The 13,423-nt window shown below is 44.6% G+C and overlaps 1 protein-coding gene across 5 annotated transcripts in view; it reads left to right on the top strand.

The window, feature by feature from the left end:
• Positions 1–13,423, top strand: part of CD226 (CD226 molecule) — an 86,951-nt gene that overhangs the window by 5,975 nt on the left and 67,553 nt on the right. For 2 of the 5 annotated variants that reach the window (XM_030336598.1, XM_030336601.1), the window contains exons 2-4: positions 1,936–2,151; positions 7,862–7,933; positions 8,244–8,582. In XM_030336598.1, the coding sequence (XP_030192458.1) occupies positions 7,888–7,933; positions 8,244–8,582 (385 nt within the window). In that variant the 5' untranslated portion in view covers positions 1,936–2,151; positions 7,862–7,887. Of the gene's footprint in view, positions 1–1,935; positions 2,152–7,861; positions 7,934–8,243; positions 8,583–9,012; positions 9,163–13,423 lie in introns of those variants that run through there. The other 3 variants (XM_030336600.1, XM_030336599.1, XM_030336602.1) reach the window with 3 other exon arrangements.

Below are 13,423 nucleotides of genomic sequence, written 5' to 3' on the forward strand. Positions count from 1 at the left end.
AGTGATGGACCCTACAGAGAAACAAGAAAAGCTGCCTCCATTTTTACTTTCTTAATAATAGCAGTAACTTTATGATGGGATATGGGTGAAAGTGAGGATGATGATGGTGATAATGATGCTGGTGATGATGATGGTGTGTGCGTGTTTGCACGTGGGTGATGAATTAGGAAGTAATTATAAAAGATAGAGAAATTTAGGAAAAGTACCTAGCCTGTATAAATCTGGATTTATATGTCTGGGTGTAGGCAAAACCAATTTTCAAGCCCATACGTGTAAGTGGCGTCCAATGTTGCAGTGAGCTCTGACATTCGGTGTGATGTGAATCATTTGGGTAGACAGTGACTGTTTTAGCTGATATGTTTGAGGTTCCGTTCAGGGCCCATTGAATCATTTTGAGAAAGAGTTGGCCCCAGTCAGGAACATTTATCTTTGAGTTTGTCCTGCGAACATCTTTGTGCCTTTTGGATCAAGGCTTCTTTTTGTCTTATTAATTGGAGAAATTGATGAGGCAAAAGAAAAGACCACACACTGGAAACAGGATGGCTTCTGGATTGTGATCAGTGTAGAGACCACGTACTATGAAATTTCATAGGTAGAGTCCATTGCTTCACCTGCTTTCAACAAATATTGATCTAACAGATATGTGCCAGGCACCATGCAAGGCTCAATGCTTAGGCTCAACAACACCTCATCCTCAACTTGAAGGGCCTTATTAGGCTCTCAGAAGAAATGCAGCAAATAAATGGACAGTTACAAAGGATGTGATGAGTGCTTCAGTAAGGATTATCTGTGAACTCACAGAAAGAAGACTTACCCCGGCATGGGCAACCCTGTAAGGGATGTCTGATCTGAGGCCTCCCTGTGGGAGGGGGTAAGAGAAGTCAAAGCAAAGGTACCCCATGTGCAAAGCCCCTGCCCTGTCAGAAGGTGTTCCCCAAAATGTATGATACTAGGTGGGTCTGGAGTGGAGGATGGGGGTGAGTGAAGTGTAAGACATGAGGTTGGAAAGATGATAGAGATCAATCTTATCCAGCCTGGTAAGTCAGTAAGAAGTTTGGATATTCTTTTGAGGATGGTGAGGTATCCAAGAGAGTGACACGAGTCGGGTGTTTTAGAGAGATTCGTCTGTCCTACAGTACACGCTCAAAAATCATTTGTGCAATGACAGGCAGCTGTATTTTCTTCTTCCATGCTTTCAGACATGTGTGTGGTCCACAGAAGAGGCCAGCCCTGCATGTATGATGCACAGGGAGACGTGCGGGGCTGGCTGGCCCCCAGGAGTGCCTTTTCCTCTGCAGACGCCAGCCTCCCTGCCCAGTATTTCTGGGAATTACACGAACTCCAGTCCAACCACAGTCCCTCGTGGTGGTTTAACCAACAGGAAATCTCCATCACTTAGCAAATCAGAAGAGCAAATAAAACTCACCCCGTTTCCCTCTGGAACAACTTAGAACCAACTGCATTTTGAAGACAGAGAAGCTGTAAAACTTGCAGGAAGAGTTGTTAGCAAATGCCAACTTGTGCGGTTTCTGTGTCAGAGTGGGAGATTCAAACACAAAACCAAAAAGAGTATCTAGAAGGTAGGATGGAAACACACCTAGATAGGGGCAGCGATAAGAAGCCTCCTGCACTTCAGAGGCTTCTGAATATGAAGTGCTTTGATTGGCAGGAAAACAAATGGGGAAGAAAAGGCAAAGTAATTAACTGAAAGTTTTCGTGTGTAGTTTCAGGTTAGAACAGAGGATGAGAAACACATCGTTCCCCACGGTAGAATTCTAGGGGGGTGGGGAGGAGAAGGACAGAACTCCACCCGAGTGTGGAGTCAACCTGAGGAGCTACAATGGTAAAGATGCTTCCGGAAGCAGGTGCACTTCTTGGCTAGTTTTAATCCTTCAAAAAGCACTGCTTGGTGACATAATTAACGCTTTGCTTCAGCCACACCTGAAGGAGCTTTGGCGGAGAGAAGAGGCCAAGAGCTCTGGGCCCAGGGACAGAGCCCCAGCTGTTTCTCCAGTGCCCACCACGCGAGGAGAGCAGCAGACTGCCAGTGGAGAGCAGGGGCGAGGCAAGGAGGGCACGACAAACAGGAAGCCCTTAACCAGAGACACGTCGGGAAAGGAGAGTTAGAGCGAGCAGAACTCACATCTCAAGGTAAGTAACCTCCTAGAAACAAGAGTCGCTGTGGCCGAGTTCACACTTTCAAGGTTAATCTTGTGCAGCGGAACGGAGGCCGTGGGTGACATGATGTAAGTAGCTTCGGCAGGAAAGGAGCTACAGAAAAAGCTGTAATTGGCTGGATGGCTGATGCTTCATGAACCTGTAAATTCAATGATGGGCACAGTGCAGGACGAGGGAGTCATTGAGGTCCTTTCTCTCAGTGTGTTTCTAGAAGAATTGTATTTGTAGTAGGTTCTGATAGCATGGTTCTTGAGAATCAGAAAATTGAGCTACTTTTACCAATGTCTGCACCATTGGGCTTAACCTTCCTTCCTTCAAGCAAGACTAAGCAAGGATGAACTTAAGCAATCAATGCTGCTCTCTAAGTATTTATTACGCTCGGTAGGGGTTGGTGAACTTGTTCCGTCAAGGGTCACATAGTTACTATTTTCAGCTTCGTAGGCCACGCGGTCTCTTTGCAGCTACTCATCAGAGCGCAAAAACGGTCATGGACGATGTGTAAGCAAGTGAGCGAGGCCAAGTCCAACCAGACTATTGATAAAGGTCAGACAGTAGGCTGGACTCAGCCCCTGAGCCATAGTCGGCAGAACCCTGCCCTGGAAGGTCTCTACTGAAGGCAACCTGAGGTCTCTGCTTTGAATGGAAGTGAGTCCTTAACAGACGGTCCCTCGACAGTGACTAATTCCTGGAGGGGCTCTGTGACTTGCCGAAGTCCTAAGGGCATGGTGGGCTGAGGGAAGCCACGTGTCCCTTGTTGGAAAGATTCTCTTACGGAGACACTTTGAGGCAGGGAGCGGAGCCCTAGACTATAACACTCCTGTCGAAATCTTGGCGGCACTCTGGGCCTCCCGACAACAAGAACATCCCAACATCTCAGCCAGAGACGCACAAACCTCACATCCGGGAACAAAAGGGAGGGAACAAAGGACCCCACATGCTCAAAACCCTTCTGAGCCTCAGTCCCTTCTTCTCAAAGTCTAGCACAGGCTTTGTGTTGGGCAGACCCCTTGCTCTCCAGCATTGTCAGTAGGTGTCCAAGCAAGTGTGGAACAACAGCAGAGGGGAGTGACTTCCCCGCCACCCACGTCAGGTGTTCCTGCAGGAGATGGGGTGGGTTACCTGCGTGGGGAGTTGAGGAGAGACTAGAATCCTCCCAATGATCAGAAAAGGCACAGACGTCGGCGAAAGCAGAACATACTGCAGATGGCGGAAGCAACGAGGCTGCGGAGACAGAGAAGCATCTGCCCGTGCCGACAGCCTGAGAGAAGGAAACCACATTATCTGAAGGTGGTCACCCCGCCCGGGTCACCCAGGAGCATGCAGTGGAAGGCGGACTTGTGAGATGAACTCATACTTATGTGGTTAGCTGGGACATGGGCGACAGGGGAGGAATCTGGTAATATTTTGATTAATGACTTCCTTGAGGATGAAGCTCTTTTATACAGAACAGCTCTATTAGAAAGAAAACCTCAAGCCAAAATTCCTTCATAAATCATGCAAGAAATGGCTCGCTACACCACAAAAATAGCTCAAGCACGGTCTCTATTTGTCTTTGGTTAGATGCTGATGAATAGGGCTCGTCCTTAGCCAGCTTGTAACGGCCGAACTCGGCCACAGGTCTTTCTGCGCCTTTCATTCGGATCCGTAGCCTCCGGGCCCCCCGACTTTAGTCACCTCAGAGTGCAAGCGCCCGTCCGCTCTCTCCACCTCTTGACCAAGTTGGCTTTGGACGCCTTGGGAACGAAGGGGTTACTGCAGGCTATTGTCAGTTCATCCCCCTTTTCTCCTAGTGCTCCCAAAGCCCTGATTCTTTGCTGCTGGGGGGCAGGGGGTAGGTGGGGGTGGAATTCACTGAGGGTTGTAGGAGCCCGTGAGAGCGGATGATGCTGTGTTACATCTAATGTCTCGTAGGATCCCCGGTCAGTAGGTTGTTGCACACATCTGCTGTATCCCTTTGTCCCTCTTACCTCTCTGCCTGCTCCTGTACTAACCTTACCCAATCCTGACCACACACACACCATGTATGTATGTGTATACGTGTATATATAGCATTAATACAAATAATGTTTTGACATTTGGTTAATAAGCACTTAGTGATTCCTTACATCATAAATCACGTATCTGACAGCTGGACTGCATTCTGTATCATCTATTTCCACCTGTTGGAAAGTTGTGGCACAGGTGTGAGACAGGGCTCTATTCTCAGCATGTCCCGTGAGGCTCAGTGCGCATTTGCGGCCCAGGTGGTTGAGGGGCCACGTGATATCAATGAATGCAAGGCCAACAGCAAAATGTGGTGGTTTCTGTAACTGGAAAGACCTGAGGTGAATCTGGACTCTTGCTGTTCTTATTGAAGTGAAATCCGTACAACATAAAATTTAAGGGCACAATTGAGTGGCATTTAGTACATTCACCATGTGCTGCAAATACTGTCTTTATCAAGTTCTAACACATTTTTATCATCCCTGAAGAAAACCCCATACCTTATGCCATCACTCCCCATTTCCTCTCCTTTGAGCCCCAGACAATCATCAATCTGGTTTCTCTCTTTACAAATTTACCTATTCTGGGTATTTTATGTAAATGTAATCTTGTAATTTGAGCCTCTTTGTATCTGCCTTCTTTCACTTAGCATGATGTTCTCAAGGTTCATTCATGTCACAACAGGAATCAGTATTTCATTCCTTTTCATGATTGGGTAATATTCCATTGTGTGGATATACCACAATTAGCTTATCCATTCTTCTGTTGAGGGACATTTGGGTCATTTCCACTTTCCGGCTTTTGTGAATAGAGTTGCTATGAAGTTTGGTGTACAAGTATTTGAGTACTTGTTTTCCGTTTTTTGGGGGGCATAAACCCAGGCGTGAAATTGCTGGGTCGTACGATTATTGTGTTTTAACTTTTTGAGGAACAGCCAAACTGTTTTCCACGGCAGCTGCGCCATTTTACATGCCTACCAGCTGTGCACAGGGAGCTCACAGCTCTACATCCTTGTTGACACTATTATTTTCCTTAGTTTTGATTATAACCATCCTAGTGGGTGGAATGTGGTATCTCTGCGGTTTTCATCTGCATTTTTCTAATGACTTGTGACGCTGAGCATCTTTTCATGTGTTTGTCGTCCGCTTCTGTATCCTCTTTGGAGAAATGTGTATTCAAGTTTTTGCCTGTTCTTAAATTGGGTTCTTTGTCTTTTTGTTGTTGAGTTGTAAGAGTCTTTTATATATTCTGGATCCTAGACCCTCATCAGAAGTATGATTTGCAGAAATTTTTTCCCATTCTTTAGGTTGTCTTTTCATGTTATTAATAGTAAGAGATACTAAGTATTTTGAACGGTATAGACCATGCAGTGTCTGTCGCGAGATCATTCTAGGTACTGTGTGTGTGTGTGAAGGGACACAGGTCTGTGGCAGCACTTGGTGGGTGCAAGAGGGGAGCAGTTAGGAGGACACTTTCTTGAGGGCTTCGGGAATTCTCAGGACTGGGTCTAACTTAGGTTTTATAGCTTTATTTTCTGTCAGTGCCTATCAAGAGGAAGTTCTGTAATTAATATTTGATAGATGGAATTAATTTTCTTGACTCAGATATAAATCCTCAATGCTCTTGCCATCTCAATCCATTCTCCACAGGCATCCGGGCTATCTTTCAAAAATGCAAAACTGTCCACATCACTTCCCTCTACGAGATATTTAGTGACTCTGTGTTGCTGTCACAGTTGTGATTATTTATGCCTTGGACATGCGTCCCAGGGACTGTGCTTGGTGCTGGAGTTACAGATGTAAGCTGGATGCCGTGGCTTCTGATGGCCAGTTTTGAACTCCTCCCTGGGTGTCCAAGATACGTTCAATCTAGACCTGACATAGTTTTTGTCCCTTTACCACCCCCTAGACCACAGTCACACCATTTCCTGAAAATGTCCTATGTTGTCACACCTTTATCTCCTTCTCCTCCTTCTCTACTTGTAAAGTGTGAGGTTGGAAAGCCCAGAACTGGTGTTTTTTTTTTTTTTTTTTTTTTTTTTTTTTTTTTCCTATGAAACCTTTCTGAATCTATTAGAATGAATTGTTCCCTCTCTGGGCTGTCATAAAACTTGTTCAAATTTGACTTCTATAGAATTATAAGGTTTTATTATAATAGACTACCTCTGCAATCTGTCTGAGCCAATATATTACTGTGTGACTTGAGGGCAGAGACCAAGTCTTTCTCATACTGGCATTTCCAGGGTCTAAGCAGGGTACCTGTCACAGCTCACTAATATTTTGGACAGATTGGTTTTTCTTTTTTTTAATTACTTGCAAAACAGAGATACCTCATCTGACTTCATCGCACAGCTGTTATGGGTGCAAATAATACCGTAGATGTGAAAGATTTTGGGAAATAGAACGCTATGTAAATATAAGGTGGCAGTACACAGTACTATATGTATTCAGCAGAGTTTTGTGCTGCTGATTTCTTGCTTCTTGAAAAAGTTCCCACGTGAGATACTCATGCTGAGCAGTGGACACCTACTGATAGACTTTGGGACTGAATCCAGAGGTTCAGAGTTGACCTTAGGCAACATGGTCTTTAGTGATTCATGCTCCCCCTTCTTGCCAATTCTTACCCACCTTCTATTTTGACCCTCATCAGGGGCCAAATGCATTCATATAATTCCTCTCATTATAGAGGCAATAATGCATTTTTTTTTTGATACTGACATGGTGATAGGTTCCTAACAAGTTCTTAGGAAACCAAACTGATATTTTACATGAAAGGGAAGGGAACAATGATGAACTTAAAAACTCAATCACATTTTGATATTGTACAGAATTCTATAAGATGTAACCCTTGGGGAAAACTTGGATCCCCAAGTCAAGCCTACCTGGATCCTCTCTGTACTATCTTTGCAAATTACTGTGACTCTATAACGATTTGAAAATAAAAAGTTAAAAAAAACACCCACAGTGGTAGATTTGTGTCTCTCCTGAGCCACGATACTTTTGTATCTTTAGAGCCTTCCGTGGTCCCTTCGTCACCTCCAAAGCAAATGCCCGAGGTCAAAGAAGAGGTAGAAGTGAAGGGAAGGCCAAACCCAGCAGCAGTCCACACGGGTGGAGCCTTCTAGCCTTGGGAGCCCAAGGCCCCTCCCCCTGCCCTCAGTCTCTGCTCCAATGTCAAGTTCTCAGTAAAGACTTCCTGGGCCTTCCTGTCTAAAAGGGTAACACTCCCACCCGCCTTGCCTTATCCCCACTTTCCTGCTTTGTTTTCCCTCATGCACTCGCCACCTATAACTTACATATTCTACTTTTTTATTTCAGTTTCTGTCTCCTCCCACTAGAATGTAAGTTCCATGATGGCAAGGACTTTTTTTTTTTTTTTTTTTTAATTTACTGTTGTATCCTTATTGCCTAGAGCAGAGTTTGGCAAAGAGAAAACCTTCAGCCACTCTCTGATTTGTTCAGTGAATGAATCTTTGTAGAAATTAAAAGCTTGAAAATAAGCTATTTCCCCGAGAGAGAAGTGATTCAAATCTGCTCATCCCTTGTGCGAGAGCAAACCTGACTTTGAAGCTAAGACCTTTTTCCTGTGTTACACTTCAGAAAAAGAAGACACAAGTGATAATATCTGAGAGGAAGGAAGCAGTGTATCGTGCTGGGCCTCTGCATGTAACATTATAAAAATTGTCTTTTTTTTTTAATAGACCAGTCTCCCAAACGGTTTCCAGAGATGGATTATCTTGCTTTCTTCTTGGCTATTGTTCACATATACAGAGGTAAAGATAATGTCTTCATTTAAAAAATTTACTTCTTTTTTAGTCTTATAGCATGACATGTTTAGAATTTATAATGCTCTTTATTCGGCTCAGATAATTTCTCACTTGGTTCAGGAAACCTACAAGTTACAAATACCTCTTATCAGTGGTGGAAACCTTTTTAGACTAAGTTAGAAACTGTTAGCCTTTAGAAACTGTTAGCCATTTGCTATCTTGCTAGGTCTTAGAAAGCTTAGAATAAGCTTTAGGGATCTATTTGGTGTTTTAATCATCAAGCCTAACTGAATAAATGTGATGTTGTGTGTTTTAGCTCTATGTGAAGAGATGTTCTGGGACACGACTGTTAAACTGGCTGAGAATATGAGTCTAGAATGCGTGTACTCATCACTGGACACCTTAACCCAGATGGAGTGGTTCAAGATCAATTCCACGGACAGAGAGTCCATAGCCATATTCAGCCCTGCCTATGGTGTGATTATAAGGACACCCTATGCCGATAGGGTTTACTTCTTAAATTCTACCATGGCTCCTAATGATATGACCCTGACCTTCCATAATGTCTCTGAGGCTGATGTTGGCTACTACTCCTGTTTACTTCATACCTTCCCATATGGGCATTGGGAAAAGGTGATCCGGGTGGTTGCATCAGGTAAGTGGACATTTTATTTACCCGTTTACCCATCTACAGCATTTGATTCCTAAAGCCCAAGTAGAAGCTATGAAATGCTTTATCATGTTTTCATGGTATTTTCCAATTTCACTTCTAGATCTTATGATATCGTTGCTCTAAAGAAATTCTGTGAATTAATTTCATCTTTGTTCATGTGCTATCATTTCTGAGTAGAATAAAACCTCACAGATTTGGGTGTATTCGGGGAAAAGCTCAGGTTTTATACTGTCTCAGCCATGACTCAAGCCTAGATTTAACTGATGTTGGCAACGTTTGGGTTCGGCAGCAGGGCACCTCCCCTTCTGCACTTCTTTCCAGCAATGGGATGCCGCTTCCTTCCACCAGGCACTCTGAGCTGGCTTCAAACCCTTTGTGTAACACCAAATCTAGACTTGTTAGTGAATCTGAGCAGAGTTCATACGCTGGCGTCATTTTGAGCTTCATGCAAATTCCACAAGAGAGGACCCGTCAGAAATTGTGAAGTGTCATTTTAGAAAGAATCGAACGATCTCTTGGATATTTTCTGCTGTGTCTGTCAGGGTCTGTGGCTTGGTGCATGGTGAGTTGATCCTTCGAGTAATAGCCACATGGATTGGGTGTGCTATATGAGAAAAACGTGGGTTTCATAGCCTTTGCTTTCTCTATGACCTTATGTTAGCTGTTCGATCCCTCTGAATCTCAGGCTTCTGAATAGCAAACTGAGTTAATAATGCCATTCTCTTTGTTGAATGCCTTAGGGTTCATATGGTTAAAGAACTTGGCCTATGGTAGTCAGAGAATGGTAGGTATTATTATTGTAACTATGATTATTTCCTGTGTTTTTGATACAAAATAACTATGAAATTTTCAGATGCCAGCAATAGTCTAGGGAAGGAAATAGTTTGGAACTGTGTGTTTCTTGTCTGGGGTCTCTAAAATTATATCCCAAGTGGACATTCAGCAGAACACATTATGTGACATCTGCTAGAGTGCTTTCTTTTTAAGGGATGCATATTACAAAAGAACAATTTATGATATTGTGTAAGGGATAGCAAATGGTCGGAAGGTAAGAAAATTTCTCATATGATAGTTTTTTTTTCTCTGTAGCTATAGCTAAGCTTAAAAATGGTTTCGTGTGCACGAGTGAAGCTTACAGAGTGTCTATTAGCAAAATCTCTTTAGTGAAAGACTTGCCACTGAACTCATTTGCTTAGTAGTCGGGTGTGAAGTCCTGCCGGCCAGTTTTTAGTGCATCCACCACTTTTGATTAGCCGTGCAATGAGAGAGTTGGAGTAGCTCTACTCTTAAAGGAAAGGGAGCTACTGGGTACCCGGCTGGAGCCACCGAGGCCAGAACGAGATGGGATCCCCCCACCCTGCGTGTGGCAAGCTTTTGCAGTTCGGGTCCCAGATCAGGTATTCCAATTTCTGTCAAGGAATAATCAATGCAAAACAGGTAGACTAGAGGCGCCCGGGTGGCTCAATCGGTTAAGTGTCTGACTTTGGCTCAGGTCGTGATCTCAGGGTTTGTGAGTTCGAGCCCCACATCGGGCTCACTGCTGTCAGCACAGAGCCTGCTTCGGACCCTCTGTCTCTCCCTCTCTCTCTCTCTGCCCCTCCCCTGCTCTCTCTCTCTCTCTCAAAAGTAAATAAACATTAAAAAAGAAAAAGGTAGAACAATGGTCACCAAGCACGGGGAGGTAGGGAAATAGGGAGCAGTTGTCAGAGGATACAAAGTTGCAGGTACGTAGGACAACTCCACCTAGAGATCTAAGGTGCCCATGAAGATGGCAGTTAATAATATTGGACTGAATACTGGACATTTCCTAAGACAGTAGATTTCAGGTGCTCTCACCACAGAAAACTGTAACTGTGTGAGAAGATACGTAAAATTAGTTTGATTATAGCAGTCGTTGCATGCTGTTCATCTATGTTCATCCAATCACTGTGTCGCGTGCCTTAAATGTATAGAATAGTAATTTGAAAAGAAAAACACCAACAGCCAGTCTGGCCTCTTCTGAAAGTTGAGGCCAGAGGCCAGAGCTCAGATGTGGAGAACTAAGTTGTGATTGCCAGACCAAGATAGGGTTTTTAGTGTCTGTCATGTGTGAACAGTTTTGGCAATACTTTCCCACTTTTATCATCCGGATATATCGCTCCTGTTATTTTTGCGAGGTTAGGAAAAGACAGGTCTTTGCCTTCTCGGGCTTTTTCAAACATAATGCTAGGATTCTCAGTCAATCACTGGTGAAAGAAAGGAGTGCCCACCTATCCACCTGGTTGAATTCTTCATGATGGTTTCCTTTTTTTTTTTTTTAATGTTTATTTATTTTGAGAGAGAGAGACAGGGAGGGAGAGAGAGAATGAGGGATAGAGAGAGAGAGAGAGAGAGAGAGAGAGAGAGGGAGAAGCACAAGCAGGGGAAGGGCAGAGAGAGAGAGAATCCCGAGCAGGCCGTCAGCATGGAGCTCAACACGGGGCTTGAACTCATGAATCATGAGATTCATGACCTAAGCTGAAATCAAGAGTCGGATCCTTAACCGACTGAGCCACCCAGGCGCCCCTTCATTTTTTTTAAACTAAAAATGATAGTGAATTAAAAAAATATAGTAGCCGTATTTCAAAGTTAACCTTATATGTACTTAAAGTCTTCCGTGTGTGTTTTATTAACATCATATCAGGACCTACAAGTATTGCACGCATGTGTAATATAAAGAGAGAGTTGATGATCTACCTAACAATACAAGGTTGGATTTGGAATCCAGAAATCCCAATTTGTATAATAGGTTGTAAGAACTCCAAAAGGATAAAGGAATTGAACCACATGCTTTCTTTAAAAAAAATTTTTTTTTAATGTTTGTCTATTTTTGAGAGAGACAGACAGAGTGCAGAAGGGGAGGGGCAGAGAGAGAGGGAGACACAGAACCGGAAGCAGGCTCCAGGCTCTGAGCTGTCAGCACAGAGCCCGACGCGGGGCTCGAACTCACAAGCTTCGATATCATGACCTGAGTGGAAGTCAGATGCTTAACCAAGAAACTGAGCCACCCAGGTGCCCCGAACCACATGCTTTGTGTATACACTAATTTCTTCTCTTTGCTGATCGCTTGCTGTCTATGAGGAATTTGGCCAATATCTTCTCATTTAACCCCACTGCACACTTGGATGTGGACATAACCTTGATTTTACAGGCGAGGACTTGAAAGGTGGTGAGGTCTAACATCTGCCCAACTTCTCAGACTTTGTAGTGTCCCACTGGATAAAGTTGTAGTGAGAGGACAGAAGATGATGGTTTGGGGGGTCATGGAGCCCTCTGGGCCCTCCAATGAGGAGACATCAACCATGGTACATCCTTGCTGCCCCAGCCCCCACCTGGGGCTTTCAGCCCAGAGCTGAAGAGCAAATTGGACATCTTATCTGGATAAATGGTACTGTTAATGCCAATTTGTGTTAAAATGTGTGTTAACTTCACAACAAGCATTTCTCAACTGGTAACCGACTTAGAGAATTTAATGGTAAGAATGGCTGTATTTATTTTACTGCTTCAAGGGAAAAGATGCTGAGGTGGCTGGGGAGGTAACCTTTCGAAGGCATCCCTTTCACAGCAGAGTTGGTGGTGGAGGTGGGATCAAGCAGAAAATTGCTGCACGCCGTGTGTCTCTGGCCTTGCTGGTCCATTCAAGAGAATGTAGTACTCCACCACCTAACTTGCATTGGTTGCCTCCTGGGTAGAAAGCAAATGCCCTCTGCTTTAATGCTCATGAGACACAATGGCAGAGGTCGTGTGTTCCCGTCATGCAGCCGGAGAAAGTGTGGCTCCGGGTCACTCACCACCTTGAGGTTGCTGAGCATCAGGTGGAAGCAGCTGATGTCTGTGAGGTGCCAGGAATGAGATGAAAAGGAGCTTGAGTCCAGCAGGGTGATGAGGAGGCTCAAGAATCAAGTGCCGGGCCCTGACGACTTGGAAGGATTTTTTGTAAGAGAGAGAGACGGGTGAGGGAAGGAGGAAAAATGGAGAGGGGGGTATCTTAGGAATACTGACAGCACAGAGATGGCGCCAGGGGAGTTGAACACCCAGGTAGGAAGAAGGCAGGCACCTGTTTGACCAAGTACAGAGCCCCAGCGGGAGGTGGCTCCCGCCCTGGGCTGGCCACCCCTCACTGCTAGAGGAAGAAACAGGGATGCCCGCACCAGCAAAGGGGCTCAGCGTGTGATGCGCTGGGGTCCCAAGGAAGGTTTTGTCCCATAGGTTCTAAGTTGAAAAAGAGACTTGAAGCCCCCGGAGCAGCAGAATGTCAGGCAGAGCCCAGGAAGTTTGATCAGCCCAGGTCTTGCTGTGCCTAATGGAGTCTGAACTTCATTCTGTAATGTAGACCATGGGAAGCTACTGAACATTTTTCACAGGGAGACACATAATAAACCAGTTCTTTTTTTTTTCACCACCTGCAAGATTAAGTTAGTTGTAGCTTCTAGGAGGGGAGGAGTGTAAGGTCAGGTGAACAAGTAGTATTCTACTGATTGGAACACTTACCCATTGCCCGTAGGAGTGTAGCTTAGTATATCTATTGTATTATGAGTGTTGGTAATATTCAGGTTCTCCTGAGAAACAGAACCAACAGGATGCGTATGTAGATAGAGATTTTTTGACATGGAATTGGCTCCTGTGATTATGGAGACTGGCAAGACGGAGTCCACAGGGTGGGCCAGCAGGCTGGGGCACCAGGAGAGAGAATGGTATGGATGAAGTCAGAAGGCAGTCTGCTGGAGATTTCCCTCTTACCTGGGGAAGTGAGTCTTTATGTTCTATTCAGGCCTTCAACTGATTGGATGATGCCCACCCACATT

Source organism: Lynx canadensis, chromosome D3 (genome assembly GCF_007474595.2).
Source record: "Lynx canadensis isolate LIC74 chromosome D3, mLynCan4.pri.v2, whole genome shotgun sequence".
Taxonomy (NCBI): Eukaryota; Metazoa; Chordata; class Mammalia; order Carnivora; family Felidae; genus Lynx; species Lynx canadensis.